Source organism: Pediculus humanus, genomic scaffold, assembly GCF_000006295.1.
Source record: "Pediculus humanus corporis 1103172108321 genomic scaffold, whole genome shotgun sequence".
NCBI lineage: Eukaryota > Metazoa > Arthropoda > Insecta > Psocodea > Pediculidae > Pediculus > Pediculus humanus.
In genome coordinates, this window is record NW_002987890.1 from 192,056 (window position 1) to 218,755 (window position 26,700).

Sequence of the window (26,700 nt, forward strand, 5' to 3'; positions counted from 1 at the left end):
GAGAATTTAATGGGGTTTACATGTAAAAAAGAGACAGAAAGAGGGAGGGGAGAGAGAGAGAGAGAGATAGAAAATTTTGAACCTTTGCTCAGTTTCTGGTTTTTTTTTTTTTTTTATAAAACAAGAGTTGAAACATTCGCGGTTTTAATTTTCAATGTAAAATTTTAATGATGTGACGTAACCGAGAAATAATTTTTTTTTTTTTTATTGTCGTCGTCGTCGTCGTCGTCGTCGACGACGCCTCATTCCGGTTGTCTAATCGCATCCGTTGTTGTGTTTGTATATCTTGCACCTGATTAAATATTTGAAAGAAATTCGAAACCCCCCCCCCGAGGGTTTTCCGTGGAACGCGGTGAGCATTTCGAAAAGAATATCATCCATCATTTTTTTTTGTCAAAAATTATACTCGGAGATGATGAAATGGCGAGAAGATTTTTTTATTTTTATTTTATAAAGTTCATTCAATTTTCTTTTTTTTTTTGCTGTTGGGAAAAACCCCACGCATCGAAAGTTGATTACGTAGATTAATTTTCCGTCTGGAATATTCTCTTTTCCTATTTTTTTTTTAATGGATGAGGCAATGACATCATTATTTTCCCCCCCTCTCTCTCTCTCTCCTTTTTTTTAATCTTTCTTGTTTGTCGAAACTTTTTTGGTGTAAATAAATTTTCTTTTTTTTTTTTTTTGTTAATAAGTTTTCCAATCGAAAATTTTAGGTTTGAATAAATGTATAAATATCGAAATTACTATAATAATAATAATCAATTAATGTTTTTAATTGTAAATGTTACTCTTATCGATACTGAACAGGTGGCACGCACGCACACGCACATACGCACTTGAACGCATTTGTTTAAATTTTTTTAAAATTTGTTGTTCATGGTCAAACGACGATTTGATAAAAATTCGATTTTCTATCGATCCTTAATAATAATAATAAATTGATAGATTTTTTGTAGAAAATATTCACCTGTTTCTCGTATTATAAGATAATAATAATAGTTTTCATCCGTAGGATAAACGGGGAGGGGAGGGGGAAATATTTAAGAGGAAATGCATTAAAGATTTGGCAATTGTTTTGGCAGAAATGAGGTTTCTTTTTTTTTCGTTTAGGTTCGTAAACCTTTTTCAAAGCTCGGGTTTTCTCGTGGAAAGTCAAAAAGGAAAGGAATAAAGTGAAATATTATTTTAAAATAAGATTTCTTATAAGAATTTCTGACACGGTTTTCATTTTCTCTCTTCACATTATCTTATTTCGTATTCTATTTAAAGTTTTAGCGTTTAGAAAAAAAAAAAAAAAACAAGGGAAACAAATTTTCCCGCCATTCAAATCGGGTCGTTTAAAAATTTATTCATTATTTTATCATTATTATTATTATTATGTATAAATTGATGATTAAAAGCGATCGAGGGTTGCAGGGGATTGCAGGAAAAGTTTTTGCGTAATGGAAAATTTTTTAAAAAATGCGCATTTTCCGAAAGTTTTCCAAATTATGTGAGTCAATGTTTTTTTTTTTTTTTTTGTCCCTTGACGTTAAAGATTGAATCATTTCAATGCCTTTTTTTTTGTTTTTAATAAATTAAAAATGTTTGAAATCTAAAGTAATAAATCACTTTCTTCGAGTTTATAAAAAAAAAAAGAAAAGAAAAAAGAAAATACAAGAAAGTACTGTCTTATTGATTAGGGAAAAACAAATTTTGAAATTGGAATAAAAAATATTTATCATCATTATCATCATCATCATCGTCATCATCATCATCATCATCATTATGACCATTTAATAAGTTTTAAATGAAAATTTTAATGGTTTTATTTTATATCAAAAGGCGTAGTTTTACGTTTAAAAAAAATAAGGAAAAAAATTGGTTATTTAATATATCGCATAAAAATATGCCACGCCTAATTATTGATTTAAAACGTCAATTAATACCAACCCCCTCACTCGTCCCCCCCCCCCGCGTGCGTACCTAAAAAAATTTTTTTTATTATTTTTTTTTATTTTTAATTTTACCATTTTTAATGTTAACTTGTCATATCTTCATTTTTTTTTTTTCGTGGCTTCGTCGTTTGTTATTGCCACGACAGTTTCTCTCTCTCTCTCTCTCTCTCTCTCTTCGATACGGGCCTTTAGTTATGAAAATAAATTTTTATCGGTCATCGATATTAAATATTTTCCTAATCAAATGTTTACGATGAAAACGTTTCGGTAGGTCGTATAACTTTTCCCGAAAGATTTTTTTCTTTTTCTATTTTTTTCTATTTTTTTTTTTTTTATATCTTTTTCTTTTTTTTATTTTTTCTCTCTTCATTCTTAACATTTGACCCTTTGTTGTCGTAATCACTTTATGGAAACTCCATTTGCACATAGGGGGTTATCTATTGGATTGTTGATAACATTTGCCTTATTTCCACTTCCATTCACTTTTTTTATATAAATTTTCGAATTTTTTTTTTTTCTTTCTTTCTTTCTTACATTTTATTTCTTACGTGATCTTTTTTTATCCTAAAAATTTTCCTGGGATTAAGTAATTTCATGTTTTCCTATACCAGTTTCTAAAAATAAATAAATGGTAAAAAAAAATCGATGTCTTTCGATGCGAACGAATAAAAAACCGACAATGTGGCACACGAACGTAAAAATGTAACAAAAACGTTCGTTTTTGTTTGTTCGAAAAAAATAATCTTTTCAACGGCAATTGTTTCTATTCGACGTGCGGTAATAATAATAATAATAATAATAATAATAATAATAATAATAATAATAATAATAATAATAATATCAAATTGTCGAAACGAAGTAAGTAAAAAAAAAAAAAAAAAAAAAACGGTTTTGCGTGCCGGAAAATAAATTTTTTTTTACGATATCGAAAATAGACTGCCCCCTCGTTATTCTCTTCAAGTTTTACCCCCCGCCCTCCGCCGAATCGATATTTTTCATTGAATTAATAATAATAAAAAAATTTTGTTGAAAAAAAAAAGATTTCAAAAGTTTTCGGAAAACATTTTGTCAACCTTTAAAAAAATTTTCTTCTAGGAAAAGCGTAAAGAAAAACGAGTCGTTTCTCTGTCGTCTGTTGTTTTTAACCCGTCCCTTTTGGGTTTTTATTCCGGTTTTAATTAAAAAATATCAAATTTTAAAGTTGAAAATGTTTTCTTTTTTCCCAACGTGCAAACATAAATTTTTTCATATTTTCTGCCGGGTATTATTTTTAATAAAAAAAAAAAAGAAAAGAATTTCGTGGTGTATGGATGTGAAAGAGTGTATGGAAGCTGTCGTTCGGAATCAAAAAAGAAAATACAGCAGAAGTTCGATTTTTTTACAAAAAAAAAAATGGCGTCTACAGTTTTGTGTGTGTGTGAAAAGCTGTTGATGGGACTCAGACAAGTGCGTAAAACTTGTGTCGTGCGTAGAAGCGAAAATAATGATAATTAATAATATATAAATATCTATCCTTATCAATGCGTGACGATTCGTCGTTTCTAATCAGTGCCGCAGGTAATATTTTAAGAGAGAAAAAAAAATATGTTGTATAACGTTCGGTTGAATGTTTGTTTGTTTGTTTTTGTTGAAAAAGAATTTCGAGGAACGTTCGAATGACCTTGAAAAAAAAAAATGTCGACCGGATACGTACGACAGAGGAAACAAATTTGAATTTTCTTCTGCTTTTTTTTTTTTTTTTCGTCTTCGAATTTTTTTTTCGTTATTGTTATTGTTATGATTATTATTATTATTATTTATGATTATTTTTCTGCGAAAGGTTGATTACCTTTTTCTTTTTTTATTTAAATTTGTTGTTAACTTCTTCCATTTTTTTTTCTGTTTTTTTCAAATGTTTATTTCAATGTTCCTGTTGTTTGTTTGTTTGTTTTCTTTTTTTCTCTTTCTCTGAGAGAAAAGATTTGTTGCTTTTTTTTTTAATATTTTATTTTCGATATTAATAATAATAATAATACAATAATCTTATCTGTAAAAAGATGACAGAAGAAGAAGGGAGGAGAGGAGAATAATAGTGGCAAAAGTTCATACGATACAAAGTTCAAAAAACCATTATTTTTTTTATTGCTTAACTGTTTTTTTTTTAAAAATCTTCTGCTACTACCACTACCACTACCGATCATATCTGAAAACTTTGTGTCCCCCCCCTCCTTTTTTTTTATCCATTTATTGCGCATTAATTAATTTTAATTTTTTTAATAAGTAAATAAATAAAAAGTAAGAGAAATAAGAAAAAGTTATTTTTTTAACGGCGATGTTTAATTATCGATTATTTTTGCGTCTTTTTTTTTTTTTTTGTATATTTACACATGTACGTATATCATTTAGTTATCATCATTATCTTCTCTGGCATTTGGTGCAAATCATTATTTGACAACGCGATGATCAAGTGATTTTTTTAGAATTTTACATTTAACAAAAAAAAAAAAAAAATTTTGATCGGAATTTAATCTCGATATAATTTCTAAAACTCTCGAAAAATTTTCTTTTATTTTGTTTCCAAAGCGTTCGCATAAAGTTTTCGATTTCTACGTCTCGGCATACATATATGTGCATATCGTTTGTCATAAATTTATTACGTTTTAAACGATTCGCACTCAAAAAGTCATAGGTGATAAATCAAGAAAAAAAGGAAAATGTCAACCGCCGCGTGAGGTTAAAACGTTACGGTTAACAACGACGACGACGACGACGACATACAAAAGACTTGAAAACTTGCCCTTTTTTATTTACTAAACGTGAAAAAAGGCGTGGAGGTTATTAAATAGTAATTTACAAAAAAAAATTAGTCGATTAGGCGTTGGGGGGCTGAGGGGAGATGAGGTTAGGGGAGGAGAGGTGTGAGGTGATCATCAGTCAATGAAATAAATTTTTTTTTTTTTTCGCAAATTCTACTTCCGGTCGGAAAATTCGGTCGGAGTCGTTCGTAGAACAAACACGTGAAAAATTTTCTCGTAAAAAAAAATTTCCCGCGTTTGTTTGTTTAATGGTTTTCCTTATCTTAATTTACTCGGAGGTAAAACAAACAAAACAAACGATTTCGTTCCTTTTTTTGCACGTAAAACGCGTGAAAGATTTTCGGGAAGAGAAACGTCATCGTCGCGTCGTCGTTAAAATTTTTGTCATCATTTTCGTTTTACCAAGTGTCATGTCACGCGTTAATTGATTTTGTTGAAAGAAAAAGAAGGAAAAAGGGGGAAGAAAGAAAGAGAGAAAGAGAAAACAAATCGTTTGTTTGTTTTTCGTGTGTGTGTTTGTGCGTCCTCGTTTGCGTATCGAATCCTGAATTTTCGAAACGGTTTTTTTTTCTATCTCTCTGTCTCTCGAATGTTTTTGGAGAAATGTGAGAAAATTAAGAAATTTTTAAAAGGAAAGAGAGAGAGAGAGAGAGAGAAAGAGAGACAGAAGATAATTGAAAATTAATAAAAATCGATTATCGAAACGTTTGGACAGCGAATTGAAAATTTGTTTTTGTTTTGTTTTTTAAATTTTAAATTTTTTACAAACGTCTTTGATGTTGAATGTTTGTTTGTTTGTTCTTTTAACATTTCATCCCTCGATGATCAACACCCTTATTTTAAGGGATTTTTTTTTTTTTTTTTGGACAAACTAATAAATAATCGAAATAATGTTTTTTTTTTCTTTCTCTTTCTCGTGTGTGCCTTTCGAATTCTCATGTTTTTTTTGTTTTTGTTTTGTTTTTTGAATTTAAAAAAAAAATTTTTAATGGGATTTTCGGTGGGGGGATGGAGGGTGGGAGGGGGTTGTAGAATAATACTCATGTTTTTTTTTTTTTTCCTGTCAAATGCCAAACAAATGTGGCGTAAAAAAAAAAAAATTTTTTTTATTTTTTTTTTTGTTGAAAAAACATTTATTTTAAACTTTGTCTTATTTCTTTTTCGGTTGTTGTTGTTGTTGTTGTTGTCAAATTTTTTTTTGTAGAAAAACTTTCGAATCCATGAAATTGTGTAACTTTTACTACTTTGTTACTTTTTTTTTTTTAACGTCGTCAATGACGTTCGATGGTTTTTTTTTTTTTTTTGTCGAATTCGAATTTAATTAATCGAAAATCAAAACTGGAAATGAAGTAATAGTAGCAGTAGACGATTTTTTTTTTTTTTTTTTGTCTTTTTCTCGTCGTTTATTTTTTTTTCCGTCATCGAAACCATTTTGTTTACCTTTTTTTTAACGAAACACGACAATCATTTTTGGTTAACGACAAACTTAAATTTTGTTTTTTTTTTGTTTTTTTTTTCGTTCGATTTCCGGTTTTTTTTTCTTATTCGATGATTTTATTTTAATGTGGAAAAGAGCCGCTAATTAAATCGCTCAAGGAAAAAATGAAAAAAAAAAATTCAAAAATAAAAATAATAATAATAATAATAAAAATTTAATTTTTAATAAATTAATTGGCAGGAAAAGGTGTCGCGCGCGACCTTTTTTTTTTTTTTATTTTTTTAATTTTTTTTTACAAATAACTTAAACGAACTCGGTTGTCGTTTTGATAATTTTGAAATCGTTCCAATAAATCACTGTTTGTTTGTTTGTTTTTTTTTGGGTAGAAATCGGAGAAATTTACCGTTTATAAATCTACCGTTAAATGATTTCGGTTTAACGCCTTTAAAATAAATTTTTTTATTTTTTTGTATTTTTTCATCTTAAAGTTTTAAACGTTGAACACGTTGCGTTATATTATTATTATTATTATTATTATCATTATTAATTTTCCTCAATAAGAAAAAAAAAAAGTTTTAAAAATTTTTCATTAGTTTCAAACTAGAAAAAAAGGAAAATTTTTTTTTAAATTTTTTAACATGTGTTTGTTCTTACCTGTCCAGATGTTCATCGTGAAAATTGTTTGAAGTAAAATAAAAATCCGTAGCATTTTCCAAAAATAATTAAATTTAATATAGTTTTTAATAATAATAATAATAGTTTTTGAAGTAAGTAACGTCACCACCGGCACTTATACGTTTAATCGACAACACTCATGGTGATTTTTTTTTTTTTTGTCTTTATTTACCTGAAACGCGACAGTTTTTATTGTTAAATCGAAAAAAAATTTTATTATTTATTTATTTATTAGAAAAAATTCGCGAGAAGAATAGCAGAAGAAAAGAGAATTCAAAAAGAAGAAAAAAAAAAAAAAACGCGGTTCGAACGCGAAAAAATAAATAAATAAATAACGTCAACAAAGAAACTGACACTCAATCAATTAAATTTTTTAAAGATTAAATCAAATAATAATAATAATAATAATAATGATTATTATTATTATTATTGTTATTATTAATATTATTTGTATAAATGGTGCGTAGCAAAAATAGTAACCGGTTTGTGCAATAGGGTCAAATATGTGGCAAACGTTATCGTTATATTGTTAATAAAACGTAACGTGGGGGGGCGTCGGGAGAAACAAACGATTTTACGATTTCGATATATTCTCTCTCTCTCTCTCTCCCTTTATCATTTCATTTATCATTAAATTTTCGAACTCCAAAAAAAAAAAACAAAAACAAAAACAAAAAGGTCACACGGAGAAGAAAATTCATTTTTTTTTTTTTAAATATATATCCAGTTATCCATTTTGAAAGATGTCAACACGGTTCGTTTGATCGTTAATTATATATTTGAGAAAAGGGAGGAAAAAAAAAGAAAAGATGTCGACGTCGTCGTCGTCGACGACGATTTCATCTCCTTTCCATTTGATTATTTAGTCTATGAGAAACATAATTAATAATGTTATCGCCTAAACAACATAATTTAGCAGCGCTAAAGAAATTATTTACGTTGTTGGAAAATTTTTTTCTTATTTTTTTCTCTCAAATTGATAACATTTCAATTTCGACGATGTCATTTTTCACATTGCGATAAAAAAAAAAATCAATCGATAATCGATCGATCGGTCGATCGATCGATTTATTTTTATTTTGGAAAACGAGCGCAAAAGGGGAGAACTGAACCAAATCTTTTTACCGGTTTTTACCATCGTGTGTGTCACATCGAGCCGGGGGGTGGGGTGGGGGGGCCGATGGAGAAAAAAAAAAGAAAAAAAAGTCGTTCGAATTTTATTACAACGTTCGATTAGATCGTAAATATTTTTTTTTATTATTTAATTGTCGTTCCGTTCGAATCGTATTTGATTTAAAAAAAAAAAATTGAATTTCAGGGCGTATAATTGGTACGACTGGGAAATAAAAAAAAAAAAAAATTTTTGATTTTTGAACTCGTTCGAATTATCGAAAACGTTGAAATTTCCAAAAAAAAAAAAAATATTCATTTTACGGAAAATCTTTTTTTCGCAGTCGGTTTTATTATTATTATTATTGTTTTGTTTCCCTCCGAAATTGAAAATGTGCATACACGCGAATATAATACACACGAAAAAAAAAAAAAAAAATTTACGTTCATAAACACAAACCGATTTTTATTTTTTAAAAAAAAAATTTATTTATTTACAAATAAATAAAAAAAATTAAATAAAAAAAACTCGAAATCGCGGAATTTGGTGGCGGCAACGACTTTCGACGATGTCGGCGGCGGCGACGACGACGGCGGCGGTTGCGGCGGCGTTGAAAATGATTCTGTACCGGCTCCCTTCGAGTTTCATGACTGACTGACTGACTGATTCGCTCTTCGATTCCCGTTTTGTGACTTTTACGTTACGTCAGTACCGTAAGCAGACTCCTCGTGAAAAAAGTTTTGCTAATTAATATGATATTACCTCGAAGGGAAATTTGTCGTATGTGTTACGTCGTAGTCGAAATGTCGAAAGTTTTTTTTTTTTTTTAAATTAAATGTGACATTTTATCGCCGATGGCGGTTATAATATAAAAATTTAAGGTGGGAAAAGGGGGTAGGGGCGAAGAGAGGATGAAAAAAAAAAACCTCTGACGAAATTGTAAGATTTTTTTTTGTTATTTGTTCGGTTAAAAAACGAACGTGTCGATGTTTGCCAAATATTTTTTTTGCTGAACGTTTCGAACGGCCATTTTGCCTGGAAGTCACGTGGAAAATTATTTACGTTCGACAGTGAGGAAGTTTTTGTCGTTTTGTCGAATTTATGTTTCCGGTTTTTAAAAAAAAAAATTTTTTTTTTTATTACCTCAGTTTTGGATGTTAATATTATTAGAGAGAGAGAGAGGGAGAGAGAAGAGGTTAATGTAAATATGAAAATTTTTTTGCTTTTGTTTAAATTATTACCGTTTGGTTAAAGTGGAAGTATTATTATTATTATTATTTTTTTTTTTGTTAAACAAATATGTTTAAAAAAAAGGCGGTTTCCATGTAAAGCACAAAAAAATTTAAAATGAGTCGGTTTGATTTGTTTTTGTCTTGTTGTATTTTTTCACAATGGAAATAATTATGGATAATGAGCAGCCGGTAGGTGAAAGGAGGACGTTGGTGAGCCGTTACGAGCAGAAGACAAAAGGGGAATTTTTTTTAATTTTTTTTGTTTTATTTTACGTTATATTTACACGACAGAATTTTCAATTCGAATCGGTGATTAAAAGTTTCTTTCCCCCCCCCCCTCCCCGTCCCCCCATTTTCGGACGTTCCGGTTATTTTAATTTTTATTTTTAAATTTATTTTTACAGAGGCAAGGACTCACGGTGTCGGTTATTACAGTTTTTCAACGGACGAAGTCGAAAGAGCTCGACAACAAGATGAGTTGAAAAATTTAAGAAAGGAAACGGTCGAGCAACAAGCGAAAACACAAACGGCTGCACAAAGGAAACAAAAGCTCATGGAAGAAAGGCTCAAAGCCGCAAGAAGAAGAAAAAGAGAAAGGTTAGGATTACCACCGGAAGAAGAAGGAGAAGGGGAAGCAGAGGGAAATTCATTAGGTGATTATCATAACGAGAATGAAAAACGAATAAAGTTCTTCAAGCTGATATTAATGAAAAAATGTTTTCCCTCGTTTATTTTAGGCGTGGAAGATGAAAAAGAAAAAACACCGGATCCGCCAGAAGAATTGAGAAGAGACGTTAGAAAACCAGCCCCCATCAGACCTTGGGATATAGGAAAGGAAAACACGAGTAAGGTTCTGAGTCAGGAGGAATGGATGGAAAAAAAAAGGCTGGAAAGAAACGAAGAATTCGCGCCTCCCAATTTGTATTCCTCTCAGAAATCTCGTAGAAAAAGACAACCGGAACAAGTTCGAGAAGAACGGCAAGTTTTCAACATGGAACCGGTACCCATAGAAGACGAATTAGAAGAAGAAAAGGTAGAAAATACAAGAGGACGGGGTGCGGAAATCCCTCCTCCTCCTACTTTCGAAATGTACGGTCCGACTTCGAAACCTTATCAAACTACTCGTCCGAAATTAAATCCGACAGAAATAAACAAATCGATAGAAGAAGGTTTAAATTTTATTAGGAAACAAGTAGAAGAGAAACAAGCGAAAAGGAGGAGAAAAGACGAAATAGAAGAAATAATGGGTTGATGAATCCACCATGTTGGATTTTATTTTAAAGTGAGTGCAACGAACGTCGCAGGAACTTTTGCCTGGAGAAACAAGCAGGGTTCAGGGAACCTGATGGAACGGAAGAAACGAACGTACAGGTATTAAAATCCCTTTTAATTTTATTTAAAAGAATAATTTATCCCTGACCAAAATGAATCCACCGTGTTCTCCATTATGATAAAAAGTGGATTCCCTTTTCTTTCTATTATTATGACAAGATATACCATAAAAATTAAATTTTAATTAATTTAAAAACAAACAGAAACAAAAACAAACAAATGAATATAAAAAGGTAGTAATAATAATAATAATAATAATAATAAAAATACACAAACAACAAATTAAGATTGATTCGTTTCTTTTTTTATTTAACATTTAAAATAATAAATGCTACACAAAAATATCGATATCATGAAAAAAAAAAATAATGATAATAATAATAATAAAACTTAAATTATATTTATTATATATTGATTGCCTTAAAACTAAATTATTATGGAATAATAATAAAAAAAACTGGAAAAGATTTTTATTAAATAAACTAAAATAAATTATTATTATTATTATTATTATTAAATGGATTTGTAAAATTATTAGTAGAAAAAATATTTAACATTTTAATAAATTTTGTAAATAACGTGATTAAAAAATAAATAAATAAGGCCCAAAAAAAAATTTTTTTAAAGATAATCGATCATGATAGTTGTGTGTATATTTATAACAAATGGTGATTTACTTATTTAGAATAACACAAAATATTTTTTTTTTTTTTAAATAAAAATAATTAGTCGTTATAATATACAAAATTATTTTATTGTATTTACTGACAACTTTGTTGTAAGCATTACTTGTAGATCTACTACAATTATATGGCTTATTTAAAAAAAAAAAAGAAACATATTTAAAATTTGAAATATACAAAGCAGAAATACTTTCTTTCTTTTGTTTAAGTTAATCTAAATGTTAAGAAAAAAAAAAAAGAAAAAAAAAAAAAAGGAAAAAAAAAATTATATTAAATAGCAAGGCCATAAACTGATACAATACAATACATGGTTTTGTTTTCCCAACGAACAGTACAACTTCCATCAGTATTGTTATCCCAGTAACAAGAACTTGCTGTGTGTAATGCAGCTCCTGTTTTTTGCATAATAGTACATGAAACTATAAAAATAAAATGTTTTTAATTAATTTCATGCTTGATTTAACCGAAAAAAAAAAAAAAAAATTTTATAAATGAGTTTTGTATCGAGCAAAATTACATAATCATGTATGTTTTTATGTATATGTTGATAATAAGCAAAAAAAAAAGTTAAATGTAATCAATATAAAAATTATAAACTAACCAATATATTTATAGGGCTTCTGCAATTTGGCTAAAGTGTTTAAACAAGACTCTACAACCGTTGATGTCCACTGATTAACTTTATTTTGATGATATGCATTTCCACCTATGGTACTTTCTACAACTTCTTTGATAATGGTGCTGACTTCGTCAACTACAAACTGAGTCTAAAATCAAAATATACATCTTATCAAAAATAATATCATATCATCATTAAAATTTCTTCCGTGAGGTGAGGATAATAAATATTTTTAAAAAATAAATTTCATTTCCTAATCAGGAAATCAAACGTTGCCACCATATTTGATTACTCACATCTTCGGCTGCGGCTTCCATAATAATAAATTTGTTTTTACTTATTCACGAAAAAACTTCACTTAAATTATTAAATTATAATTAAATAATACCAATTTTCGGTTACTGAATAAGAAAATTGATAGTTATTTTCCAATAACAAGAAAAGACGTTAGACAGTACCAACATTCCTTGGACAATTCTTATTTCATAGTCAGGATTGCCAACGGATATTTTTTTTAAATCGAAAATTCGATTTATCAAAATTACCAAGATTTTTGCTAACGTATCGTAAACGAATCCTCATGTTACTTTGCACAGTATTGCTTATATAATGAAAAAATAATAATATATTATTTATTTTGAATTGAATCGTTTTTATATTGTAGATATTTTAACAAAATGAGTTTTAGAAAGTTTAAAAATGTAATTGAAGAAGGAGACACGGTTATTTTGTATATAAATATTAATTCAATGTATGCAATAGAAGTTGAATCATTTAAAAAAAATAAAAACAATGAATTAGTCGATAACGTTTTTCAAACAACTTATGGAGCATTAAAAGTTACATCATTAATCGGTCAAAAATTTGGTACAAAAGTACAACTATCTAGAGGATGGGCTTATGTTCTTCATCCGACTCCAGAATTATGGACTCTTACACTTCCTCACCGAACTCAAATAATTTATTCTTTAGACATTAGTGTTATTATTCATCAATTAGAATTAAATCCTGGAAAAGTTGTTATCGAATCGGGAACAGGTAGTGGTTCTTTATCTCATGCATTGGTTAGAACCATACAACCTAATGGATTTCTTTACACTTTTGATTTTCATAGCAGTCGAGTTGCAACTGCAGAAGAAGAATTTAAAAAACATGGTATAGATTATATTGTTAAAATTCAACAAAGGGATGTTTGCCTCGATGGTTTCGGTGATGAATTGAAAGGAAAAGTTGATGCTGTCATTTTAGATTTGCCACATCCGTGGGAAGCTCTCACACATGTTCCAGCAGTATATAAAGAAAGTGGTGAGTATTTTAAAATTTTATGTTAAATAAAAAAAATTTGGTGGCGTAAATGTTTATTTATACATAAATCAAATAATTAAACCGAGGAATAAAAGTTTTAAAATATGCCCAAACATTTACATTTAAAACTTTTTAATTGAAAGTGAATCGTAATGAAATCTACCGGTATTTTATTGTAACTTATTCCGAGTTAGCGTTTTAAAAGTGTCATTTGTCAACAATAGATGGCAGAGCAGTTAAACATTTAAAAACATAAACAAACTGCATAGAATATTTAAACACATAAACGTTAAATATAATTCTGTTACTTTTATATCATTTGTTGAACGAATTGAATCCAAGTAATTTTTTTTTGTTTCTCATGAAAGAAAAGGAACTAAAATGGGGAGGGGGTGGGGGGAAATACTTTTCGAATATTTTAATAGAATTTAATGATTCACGTACAATAAAAAAAATTCAATTATTATCGATAATCAAAATCTAATTGACGTCAAAAAAAGAAAAATTTGATCTCCTTTAAAGTTAATGGGTCTGCCATACGTCTAATTTAAAAAAAAAAATTTTTTCAACGCCCCCCACATTAAGTTCAGTCATTTTACCATAACATATATATATATATATATTTTAATGAAACAATTTTAATAATCATCAAATTGATTTTTCAAAAACGAATATGAATAGGAATAGAAATAAAAAGAAAAAAAAATTAAATTACTTTCTTTCGAATGTGAGTTTTACTCTCAAATTTTTTTTCCTTCTAATTTTTATTTATTTTTTTTGCAATTTTCTTTGTGATCGATAGATCGATCGATCTATCGATCACAAAACTTTCGTTATTGAATTTTATCATACCCTTTGTCATTTTTGTTGTTTTGGTTGTTTTGTCAATTTCAGTTTAAAATTCAATGAAAATATTAATTATTTAATTTATTCGAAAGCAAACGTTTTAGTGATTTGTTTGTTTGTTTGTTTGTTTGTTTCCTCCCCCATCTGTCTCTCTCACTCACACACTTTTTTGTCGTGTTTGTTTATTTGTGTACGTGTGATTAAAATTTTAAATATTCGATTGTTTTTTTTTTTATTATTTTATACGAAGCAATGACTAATGTATTTACAAGTTTTTTAGTTAATTTTTCGTTTTTGTTTGTTTTTGTCGAAATGAATTCGACGCGGTAAAAATACAAAAGAAGCCATTTTGTTTTTAAAAAAAAAATTTGAAAAAATGTTTTTATTTAATCGATCGTTTTTTTTTATTCCCGTCAAATGTTTAAATAAAAACAATTATTCTCGAGGCAACAAATCGAAAAAAAAAAAAAAAAAAAACAATCAATCGATGGATTCGATAATAAAGATTCCTAAAATTCAAGAGAGAGAAACAGGGGGAGAGAGAGAGAGAAAAACTTTTTTAAATATAGGTATTAACACGGCGGGAAAGAAAAATAGTATGAGAGAAAAAAAGGTTTCATGTTCAGTGGCAGTAGAAAAATTTTGTAATAAATATAATGTTACCTGTGAGAAAGATTCAATATGTATGCAGACGAACATACGGGGAGCGAGGGGGGAGGGGAAGGGGAAAGTCGTAAACGGTAGCAAGAAAAAAAAGAAGTAAATACAATAATTAGCAAAGGGAGGAGAGGAGGAAAAACGTGGAATTAATGTTCGGACGTTATCATTATCGTTATTCTTTTTTTTTTTTTTTTTTTTTTTACTTTTTCTACCACCCCGAAAATAGATGGTCGATCGTTTAAAACGTTTATTTGCATATATTTTGTTTTGTTTTTCTTGTGTTTGTTCGGTTCGCCTCCGGTTGTTACATCGACTTCAATATCATTTATTTGTTGTTGTTAATGTTTGGTTTTTCTTTCGGGTTAATTCCTTTAAGTGATGGTGGTAAAGGCGTAGACCTCCCCTCCTCCTCCCATTTTCCTTCATTTTTCTGTGTATCCTTTCTTCCTTTTCTTCTTCCACTTTTTTCTTTTCTTTTAACCCCCCTTTTTACGGTAGAAATTTTTTAGTTTTCCATCGACGGAGGAGTTTATTCTTCCTCACATCCTTTCGAATAAGGCAGGGATGGAGTGGGAGAGAGAGGGGGGAAACGAAAGAACAAAAAATAAAGTTTGAAAAAAATGTTGATAAGTTTTAAACGTTTTTTTTTTTTTACGAACAACACGTTTGAACGCCGGAAACACATTTAAGAAAAAGAATGTTTGTTGTTAGATGTTTGTTTATATTTATATATATTTATATATATAGTTGTAGAAAAATCTAGAAAAAGATGATTCAATTTTATAAATTACGGTAGCCACGCAAGTTTATGCAAATGATTTTATAAGTGGTATTTATAATTCTATAACTTCCCGAAGGGTTTTTTTTTTTTTTTATATACAAAAAAAAAAAAACGTTGTTGTTTGGGTTTCGAATGTTTGTATGTGTGTGTGTGCGAGTTGTTTTTGTATGTTTAAGTGCCATCTTTATTTCATTCTCCCCCTTCTTCCCTCCCCCCCAAAAAAAATTACCTATTATTATTAAAAAAAATTTAAAATCGTACTTTAAATCACCCGAAGGAAAATTCCCATGAATTAAATTTTTTTTCTTTTCGAATTTTCGTCGATGAGATGAAGGAAAGTCCCTCTTCCCCCCCCCCCAAAAAAAAAAAAAAAATTAACCGAACCTGGCTGAAGTTAAATGCTTTTAAATGTTACGTAATTATTTTGTCAAGTTTGATGAGTCCCCAAAAATATTTAACCGAAAAAAAAAAAAAAAACAAAACAATACGACGAAGCGAAACGAACAACAGCGAATAAACCCCAGTTTAAACTTGGGAAGGTGGTGGGAGGGGGAAATAACGATTTAAACGAGTGTGTGTGTGTGTGTTGGGGAGAGGGGGGAGGATCAATTAATTTTAAATAAAAATATGTATGTATTTAGCCTTAATAGGTTGTTGTTTGATCTTTAACTTCATGGTTCATTGATTGTGTGAACGCATTTTCAGGTGGTTTTCAGGCTGGTTGGTTACAAACGAGTTTCAAGTGAATAATTTTCAAAAAAAAAAACAAAATGGGGGGGGATTTCTTTTTTTTTTGTAAACTTGCTTAAAGGTTAAAACTATAAAATTAATAATAATAATAATAATAATAGTAAATTGTGATTTATTAAAAATTATAAATTAGAAAAGGTTTTTTTTTCCTGTACAAGAAAAAAAAAAAAAAAATTTAGACGGAAGCGGAATAAAATTTTCCTTTTTTTTCTCTCTCACTGATTAAACAAATTTTAAAATTTTTGTTATCATTATCATTATTATTATTATTTTATTTTCAAGAGTTGAAATCGGATTTGTTTCAAAAAGATGTGGTTTTCCCCGGGAGGGGGGAGGGGGTAATGGAAAAACGAAAAATTTGTTTGTCATTTTTATCTTTATCTTATCATTTATTATGATTTTTGTTTTTGTTTTTATTTTCCCTTCCCCTTTTTCGTCGTCTCCCCGCGTAATTTTTTGTATGAAAGTAAAAATTTACAACAGGAAAAATTAGTCAACAGTTTGGAATGTTTTTTTTTTTTAAATTTACGCTTGAATTAAATATCGTCTGCTTGTTTAAAAGAGCACAAACAAACGTTCTTCGATCGTTTATTAAAATCAATTGTTTTTATTATTATTATTATTATTATTATTATTATTATTAACGTTAACGAAAAGTAATTTTTCATTTTGTTTATCACATTGGCTTATTTTTTCTGGGTTTTTTTTTTTTTTTTTTTTTTTTTTTGGTTTTTCTATTTTCTACGTGAAGGGAGAAAATAAAATCCCGAAACGAGAATTGATAAATGCCAGTAACCCTAAGCCGAGAAAACGCTATCGGAGGATACGATCGGGGGGCGTATAAAAAGTCAGTGAGAACTATAAAATAAAGATTAAACTAAATAAAGTATAAAAAATTAATGGGGCGTTTCCCAGATGAGGAGGTCGACAACATTGTCTTAAGGATTCTCCTCAAGTTGCCCAACTTTGTTTTCACCATCTTTTCACACTTGTCGGACATTTTCAAAAAAAAAAAAAAAAAAAATTTTCAAGTAAAAAGCAACGACCCGAAAAATATTTACATAATTTTTTTTTTTTTACGTACACACGCACACGCACGCACGTACGCACTCTCTCTCTTTCTTTCTCTCTCGCACGCACAAAACCCGAAGTTATTTTTTTTTTTTTTAATTAGAAGTGTGAAAAAAAAAAATTAAAATTATTTTTTTTTGATAAAATTTCAGGTGGAAGGTTTTGTTCATTTTCTCCGTGCATAGAACAAGTTCAAAAAACATGCGAAACATTAAGAAATCTTCAATTCGTGGAAATACAAACGATGGAATGTTTGCTCAAAGAATATCAAGTACAAACGAGAACGTTTCCGGTTTTAGATTTGGAGGGAAAAAGTGCTTCCGTGAGTACCATTCAAAGTATTTCCGTTTCGTTTCCTTTTTTTTTTTTCTTCTTCTTCTTCTTCATCCGTGGAAAATATTCGTCATCGAATTTTTTAACTGCTGTTTGTTTGTTTGTTTGTTTCCTGCGCGAGCTCGTGTGCGTCTGTGTTTGGGTGTTTGAACGCGTGCGTGTGTGCGTGCGTGCGTAATCGAATAATTTCGAATCCTGCATTACGTATTGGTATTTGCTCAAGAATGAAAGATGCCCGTTCGTTACGTTTTTATAATAGATTTGCGTAATAATAATAATAATCCGTAAGGATAAATTAAAAACGAGTTTTGTGAGTTTACAATCTCATACCGAGTGTCAGACAAAAGAATCATACTGAGATGTTAAAAATGTGTGACAGGAAAATAACAAAAATTCGGAGGTCAGGGGCGTATGAATGCAAATAAATAATCGAATGGAAAATAAATGAATGCAAATTATCGAATCGTACTTTTTTTTGTTGTTGCGGAAACAAAATTTGTACTTCTTGTCGCAAATCCATCTTGGATTAATTGTTGTTTTAATCGCGTCAAAATCTACGAGTGACCGACATTTTTTTTTTTTTTTTCACTTCCGTTAAATGTAAACAAAGAGTACTTCATCGAATCTTCTGCTCACCTGAATAAATACTCAGTTTTTTTTTTTTTTTTTTTATTCCTATTGAATTCTTAAATTGGTTTCTTTTCTTTTTTATTATTATTATTATTATTTTTAATCTGTATTCATTGAAAATGACTTTTGAAGTGGTAGGAAAGGTATGGACGAGCGGGGTAACACACAATGCTCCAACCGGTCGAGAATAATTATTTTTCTTTGCGTTTATTTAAAAAAAAAAAAAAAAAAGTGGTTTGTTTTTTTTTGTCATTACGGTCGTAAGTTGAATGATTTGTTGCCATCGTCGTGGTTTTAGAATTGTTTCGTATCTAACTATCCCATTGTTGTTTACAAAACGTTGATACGATTGATGAAGGCGGGAGGGACGATGGAAAGGAATTTTATCATTCGAATGCGTTTTTATTTTTCGCGATTTTTTTTTTTTTTTAAATATCCTGTTGCTCGAAATTACTTAACTACTTTTTATTTCGAACGTGGTGGTAGTAGTAGCTTTTTTGGCTTGGAGTCCGATCGAAAGAATGTCGGAAAAAAAAAAGAAAAATGAATCATTTGAGAGTTGAGATGGATCATTCATTTCACGGTGTTACTTCAATCACGTTTCTCATGTTTAAAATTTACTTCCGACGTGACCCTATGAACTCTGTCGTGAACTGGAGCATTACCGAAAAAACCGACCCGTTTTTTCATCTTTTTTTTTTCTCTCTCTCTCTCATTTTATTTTATATTCTCACATTTGATTGGCACGGAATCGTATGGACGCATGTCTCTCACATGAAACCACCTTCAGGCCAATAGAATCCGTATGTATTATTATTTTTAATGAGTTGATAATATTCTTATTTACTCGAGGAGATGAGGGGGTGGGTGGGTGAAAGAGAGAGAGAAAAAAAAGGAACTGGTTCCCATAGTTGGGAATTTAAGTAAAAAAAAAAAAACCTTTAAAACGCATGCGCGATTCAATTATTCGACCCGTGCGACCTTTACAAAGCATAAACTCGTAATTTCAATGTAATTTTCTTACAAAAATTGCACGTTCCAAATGTAATGGACCTGGTTTTTTTTTTTTTTTTTTAAACCTGGCATTCAAATCATTAAGGTTTCCATGTTTAGGTACGGTGTTTTCCATAAATCGGAAAAATCGAAAATGTTTAAACGAAGTCAAAAAGAAAAAAAATTGTGTGGTATGGCTAATGATGATGTTGTTGATGATGATGATGAATGGTTTTTTCTACTCTTTTTTCGAATCGATTCGAATTCAAATTATTTATTTATTTATTTTTTTTGCAAGACGGCGACAGGGGTTATTTTTTTTGACGTGTAATAAGGAAAAAAAATTTTAACATTTTCGTTCGTTTAAACGCGACCGGATGTTACAAATCGTCGAGCGATTGTTGTTGTTGTTGTGCGATTCGTTTCCGGGATTTTTAAATTTGTAGTCATCATCCTCAGTCTTCAGATTTTTGTTTTAAGAGAGAGAGAGAAAAAGGAAGGAAATTGGAATCTTAAACTGGAAAAAAAAAAGAGGAAAAATCATTAAAACCTCTTTACATTTTCATTCTTTTTTTCCTCTTCGTAGCTCTCTTCCCCCTCCCGGAGGCCCCCCCCATTTTTTTTTTTAAATAATATTTCAAATTGAGAAATTTCAGGTTCGCGCATTATATGTATATTTTTTTTTTTAATTTTCACGCCTGTTTTCACCATATTTTATGCCGATTCTTCGACAAAAACACACGAATAAATTTCTTTTCTTTTTTTTCGTTTTTTGCCGAAAGGCAGGACTATTAAAGGAATTTAAAAAAAAAAAAAAAAAAAAAAAAAGTGGAAGAAAAAAATTTTTTTTTTTTATTAATCTCTTAATCTCTAAAAGCTTAGAAGAAAAAAAATTTTTTTCCTTTCTTTTTCTTTGTTTTCTTTAACGTTTAAAAATCTCGCACACAACACTTTCGAAAACTATTTGAAAAAAATTGAAGGAGAAAGTTTCGAAATGACACAAACGTTCCTAACGTTTCTTTCGAACGGGTACCGCCACCACCATCACCATCACCTCGAGGGTAAAAGGGAGGGTAAATGAAAGGAGTTTTTGGTAAAGTAGTAGTAGTAGTAGTGGCAGTAGTAGTTGTAGTTGTAGTGGTAGTAGTAGTAGTAGTAGTAGTAATTTTTTTTTGTCTCTCTCTATGAAACTCGTGAACGTTTCGCACCTGGAATTTTTTTCTTTTCGATTTGATTACTTTTTCGTACCTTGAAAAATAAAGTAAAAAAAAAAAAAAAAATTTTATTTGAAATTTGAAATTTTGGACACGTGACGCGGTTTAATGCCGGATTTATTAAAAAAGAAAAAGAAAATGAAAAGAAAACGTCTTTTCTAATAATTAATTCAAGTTATCACATTTCAAAATTTTTCGGGGATCCATTTTTAATTCTTCATTAATATATTATATTTTAATATTAACAACAACAACAACAACAACAACCGCAACAACCACAACAACAACGACGACGACGACGACTTTTAAGTTGTTTTTTATGTCAGAATTTTTTTTTTTTTTTTTTTTTTTGTTCAAATGACGGAATTTTTTCAGACTCGTAATTTTTAAATTATAAAAAAAAGAATTAAAAAAGTGTTTGTTGGTTGTTTGACTACTACTTTTACTACTACTACTGCTACGACAACGACAACAACAACAACAACTATTACTACTGCAATAGGAGCTACGCTATTAGTATCGATAATAATAATAATAATGATTAGGATGATGTAGAAAAGATTAAAAACGTTTCATTTCTTTCGGATTCATAAAAAATCGGAATTTATTTGGTTGTCGAGTAATTATTTCTGGATAAAAAAAAAAGAAAAAAAAAATTCGTAGCATTTCGGCTCGTTTGTTCGTTTGTTTGTTTGTTTGTTTGTTTTTTGGCAAAGAAAAAATGAAATGAGGTCGTCGCCGCGGTATTACATTAAAAACAACCGGTTTAAATTAAATAAAACAAATTTTTTATTTTTATTTTTTGGTTCGCGTCGGAAAATTATTAATAAAAATATATTTCGATCGCTAATTTTTTTTTTGTTATTATTATTATTTATTCTATCGGAAATTTTATTAATTAGGAGGGGGGAGAGCGAGAGGGGAGAAAGGGAAGAACACAAAGAAAGCCGCCGACTCGGGTCGCCCCCGGGGGTCGACCGTATTTCATCATCATCATCATAATCATCATTATTATTTTTTTAAACGTCGATTTTTTGTAATATTTGTTTCGCGTTCGAATTCGGAGCCGAATGTGCGTGCGAGTGTTTTCCTCCCCTCCCTCCTTTTAAAATTTTAATTGAAAAAAATGGCGAAATTCGCTGAAATATTTCTAATGAGGAGGTTTTCCGGTGTAAAAAAAAAAAAAAAAATTTCTTCTCATTCTCGGAACCGGGTAAAAATTAATTTGAAAAATGGAAAACCCGTGGAAAAGTGCGTGCGTGCGTGTGCGTGTGCGAGTGCGTAACACATCCGCGTACGACGCGTTTAAAATACACGGATTTACGCGCGTGTGTTGTAACAAAAAAAAAAAAAAAAAAAAAAAGTGAGAAAAAAACATTGGGAGGTGAAAAAGATGAGATGGTCGTTCATGCCTTTCAATTTTCACACGGATACCGATCTTTTCTAATAACTTATTTCTTCGGCCTTCGGTTTTTTTAAACAAATTGATGGGTGGGCCCCCTTAACAAACGGCAAAGTAATCTACATGTGATCACCGCGCCTATGCGTCACGGCACTGCAATAATTATTCTTGTTAATAGTTTGTATATACACACGCACACGCACACACGCACATATAAATTTTATTTTATTTTATCTGATAAGAAAACTTTAAAAAAAAAAAAAAAATTCTTCGATTTATTTTTAAAAAAAAAAAAAAAAAAAAAAAAAAAAAAAAATCATCGGCGGGCGTTTTTCCCGCCATTTCGTACCTCGAAAAAAAAAAAAAATTCGAATCGGCGGATTTTATTTAATTGCGTTTCTTTTTTTTTTTTTTTTTTCGAAAAATCTTTTTTTGCGTGTGAGTGCGTGCGTGTTGCGTTAGTGTGTGTTTGTTATGGAGGAGAAAAGTTGTTAAACTAGTTTTTTTTATTCGGCCCGGAAAATATTTCTTAAAAAAAAAAAAAAATAAGAAAGGAGAAAAGAGTAAAAAAAAAAAAAAACTCAAACATCTTAATTACCAATTAATTAAAAAAAAAAAAAAAAAATCAATAACACTCGAGGGCTTCAACGTCGCCGACAAACGCATTAAACGGTTATGACACCTACGGGTGAGGGGGGAGGGGAGGCAAAAACCTAGAGAACGGAGGGGAAAAAGTAAAAATTTTCATCATCACCACCTCGTAAATTTTTAAATTAATGGCAAACGCGTGATGGTAGGATGTGAATAATAATAATTTCGTCGTCGTCGTGGAAAATTGGCTGGAGAGAAAAAAAAAAAAATCTGCGGGAAAATCGAATAACTCATCCCCGATCCCCCCATTCCATCCCACCCCACCGAATCGAATGTTTCGTGTATCATACTAGAAACTTTGTTGTTATCTGATTGTTGTTTGTTCGAGAGAGAAAAAAAAAAAGAAAAAAGAAATTCCAGAAATTTTCCTCGAAGAAACGCGCGCGCCCCCTCTCTCTCTCCGAATGCGAGCCCCCCGCGATTTGATTTCGATATACAAACCGGGAAGGAGAAGGAGGAGAAGAAAAAGTTGCGAAAACCTGAGTCATCCATCTTGGTGATAATGAGAGAATTCGAATGCGGTTCCCACTAATTTGAACTCGGGCTCATCAATTCAAATCAAATAAGATCTTTGGGCACAGCCTCCCCGATTGGATCCGCCCCGGTATTTATGTTTTTTAAAAAATTGGAGTTTGAATTTTTTTTCTTTTGTAAAAAAGTAAGAGATAAGGATAAAAATTATTATTTAATTTAGTTTCGAAACCTTTCGGCGTTTACGCCGTGGAATGCGTTTGAGCTTTCGTTTTGGAAAACGTTGGAAGAATCATAGGTTGGTGTTTGTTGTTGTTGTTGTTGTTTGTTGTTTGTTGCATTGCACGACGGCGGCGGCGGCCCCTGCGAATTATTCGGCCGGCATACAAATGAATTTTTAAAATATCGTTAAACGTAATCTGTTCACGGTTTTTTTTCTTTTTTTTTTTTAACGCCTTATTATTATTATTATTATTATTATTATTATTGTTAATATTTAAAATGTCGGAAGTGTTTGCTTTTCTTTGTTTTTTTTTTTTTTTTTATTTTGTTTTAACAGCGAGCGGTTTTTTTTTTTGGTTTGCACGAATTTGTTTAAAAAAAAACTTAATTTTGGATTATGTTTGTTTAAAATGTAGTTGGCAGTCGTTCTGTCGTCGTCGTCGTCGTCGTTGTACCAAAACAAAACAACCTCCAGTTATATTTACGACTCCAAAAAAATAATAATAATAATAATAATAATAATGAGAACGCGTGTTGTTTGTTCCCGGTCGTTTGTTCGTTTCGTCGCGTACAATATGAAATTTTTCATAACAACAACATTTCATTTCATAATCATAAAAATCTCAACCTGCTAGTTACTGGCTTCGGGTTAACATTTCCAGCCGGCCGCCCTAGAGGCCCCCGAGGCCTTTTCAACTTTTCAAATTACAATTTTTTTTTTTTCTTTTTTTTTTTTTTTTAAATTTCGGGGATGATCTCGGTTAGTGATCGTCCTTGAAGTCGATTAATCGAATGATCTCGTCAAATCGTTTCCGTCCATGTTTATTTTGTGTGTGTGCGCGAGCGCTTTCGAACCTCTCGATCCTAACCGGTAATTAAGGGTTTTTTTTTTTTTTTTTTTAATTTATGAAGGATCCGAACAACAACCCATATGTCACCTTCCTCATAACCCCTCTGGTATCATCTCAACCTTTCTTACATTAAAGTATTCTTTATCAAATTTTTTTTTTTTTTAATATCTTTAAGAAAATTCGGTGACGCACGCACGCGTCGCGAAGAAGTAAATTATGTCAACGTACATAAGTACTCGATGATGGTAATAAAAAGGTTGGACCTTTGGATAATAATTTCAGGTTCGTTTTCGTTCGTAAAAAAAAAAAAAAAATTATGAGGGTGGAAGACATTTTTTCTCGTTTCATTCGTCATACTCGCCCTTGACCTGCGTGGGCGGATCGGAATTCCTTTAAAATACCATCATTACATTTTGATTAGGCCCTCCTCGTTTTGAAGAGTCCGAGAACATGGCCGGTAATAATATTTGTTGATAATAATAACAATTGCTCCGATGTTGGTACCGGCGTTTAGGTTTATTCGATTTCTCCAGTTTACTTACTATAATGCAAACGATATGGAAAATTTTCCAGGTGTCGAGAGAGAAAAGTCAGACGCCCCGGAAAAATCAGTAGGGAAAAGGTATGATGGACGAGAGTGAGAGAGAGATGCGAGGAAAAAGAAGGAAAGGGTGAGGATGGGGTAAGGTGGGGTAAAGGGAAAATTCAATTTTTTTTTTTTTTTTTTTTTTACTTTCAAGCGTCGAATGTGTGGTTTAGGCGAGATGTATCGAACGCGCCTAAAATTCTATCGCACTCCCGATCTATATATCCACCCGCTCTATAAATAATAATTTATTATTATTATTGTTATTATTATTATATTGGGTCGTTGCGGACTAATATTTCAGTCATTATCTTACATCTGTGGAATTTCGTCATGTCCACACAGAGATAGAAAGAAAAAGGGTTATTATTATTATTATTATTGGTTTTTGTGTTGTACCATCATTTTAATGACGATTTGAGCAAAGAGGGTAGAGAGAGAGAGAGAGAGGGGGGTACTTGATTACGTGAAGGAGGGAAAGACAGAAAAAGAAAAGGAACGCTTTGGAATCTTCCTCATCTTACTTTATCCTATTAACCAAACCACGGTTAGGTGGCTTCCCTTCTCTCCGATCGGGTTCTAGTGACACGACGAGCCGCGAGCAACGCGATTATTTTGACAGAAAAAAAAAAAGTCGAGTCCTAAAAACGGCGTACGGCATGGTGACGCATGTGCGTGCGTATTCGATTATGGAAATGTGACACCCAGGCGGTCGATATTTATCTCGGTGTTTTCTTTTTTTTTTTTTACGTTTGTCATGTTTCCTGTCTTTGAGTGTCATTCCGTCATATTTTCTTTCTCTATCTCTCTCTGTGAAAAGAACCGGAACCGACACACGAGTAAATTATTATTGCTTTTTTTTCCTCTCTCTCTCTCTTAGCTTGATAGCTTGTCGATCGATTTCGTATTCAGACGATTTTTTTTTTTTTTTGTTTTGTTGACCGTCGTTGACGTCATCGTCATCGTCGTCGTCGTCTCCACATGGGTTTGTTTTTGTTTTTTCCAAGGTATAAGGTATAATTTGATTGCGTAAATAAAATAAATAATTGTTTTTTTTTTAATCGTCAGGTTTTTTATTTATGTTTTTTTTTTTTTGTTTATTTGTTCTCGAGTTGGAAGATTTAGTTCGATTGCTTACTAATTTTTAGTTTTTTTTTTTTTAATTTCAACGTTCAAACGTCAATAAATTATCGGATGATGTTTTCTGTTTCCCCCCTTCCCCCTCTTCCTCCCCCCCGTTAAATGAACGGTTTTAAAGACGTTGTTGAATTTGTTGAATGTTTTGGACACGTTAAATTAATATTTATTAAATATATATATCTTTACATCTCTCATTGACGTTTTGAAAAATCCGTTTATAAAAAAAAAAAAAAAAAAAATTATTATCATCATCAGTTTGTTTTTTTTGGGGGGTTTTTAACACATTTCGGGTTATCTTGATTTTTCACGTTTTTTGTGTCCTCGGGTTAAATTTTTTTTTTTTTTTTCGAATATTATTAATTTTGACACTTTTTTTTTGTTTTGGTAAATAAACCGACCGAAATGATTTTTTTTTTTTTTTGGACTACCGCCACGATAAAATAATTGATAAATGTGTGTGTATGTGTGTTTGTGTATATAATTTTCGTTTCAGGATTGCGGTGGTGGTGGTGGTGGCGGTGGGGGTAAAAATGAAAAAGCTAAAAAATTAGAAGGGATTAAATCAACGGTTGGGATACCACCGATAACAACTCCGGGACACACCGGATATTTAACATTTGCTTCATATCCACCGATTTGGGCGAGAAAAGTCGAAGAATCCGAAAGCGAATGCCAGTAAAAAAAAATGTTTTGGATTTGTATTTAAAAAAAAATAAAATTTTAATTTAAAAAAAAAAAAATTTGTTTTATTTATTTATTTTTAAACAATTTATTTTGTTTAATAAAATATACATTTGAATTCGTTCATAATTCGTTTCAGTCAACGAAATAATAATAATAATAATAAAAATTATTGCACTAAATTTTACACACACAAAAATTTATTTATTTATTTTTTACATAAGAAAATATATATGTATTTCCGGTAAGGCCGCGGCTAATGAAAGTTTAAATTAAATTACAATTACA

General features: G+C 30.4%; 3 protein-coding genes across 3 annotated transcripts; 2 read left to right on the forward strand and 1 right to left on the reverse strand.

Annotated features, from left to right (window-relative positions):
- Positions 1-9,362: 9,362 nt before the first annotated feature.
- Phum_PHUM613200 (uncharacterized protein) lies at positions 9,363-10,443 on the forward strand (the record flags this gene model as incomplete). Its single annotated transcript, XM_002433050.1, has 3 exons — positions 9,363-9,384; positions 9,596-9,844; positions 9,929-10,443. The coding sequence occupies 3 exons, from the start codon at positions 9,363-9,365 to the stop codon at positions 10,441-10,443; spliced, it is 786 nt and encodes a 261-aa protein (XP_002433095.1).
- Positions 10,444-11,476: 1,033 nt separating this feature from the next.
- Positions 11,477-12,142, reverse strand: Phum_PHUM613210 (dynein light chain Tctex-type, putative; the record flags this gene model as incomplete). Its single annotated transcript, XM_002433051.1, has 3 exons — positions 11,477-11,625; positions 11,808-11,973; positions 12,122-12,142. 3 exons carry the CDS (start codon positions 12,140-12,142, stop codon positions 11,477-11,479), a joined length of 336 nt encoding a protein of 111 aa, XP_002433096.1.
- Positions 12,143-12,502: 360 nt separating this feature from the next.
- On the forward strand, positions 12,503-26,410 carry Phum_PHUM613220 (uncharacterized protein; the record flags this gene model as incomplete). The annotated part of the gene is made up of 3 exons (XM_002433052.1): positions 12,503-13,130; positions 17,391-17,560; positions 26,225-26,410. The coding sequence occupies 3 exons, from the start codon at positions 12,503-12,505 to the stop codon at positions 26,408-26,410; spliced, it is 984 nt and encodes a 327-aa protein (XP_002433097.1).
- Positions 26,411-26,700: the final 290 nt, after the last annotated feature.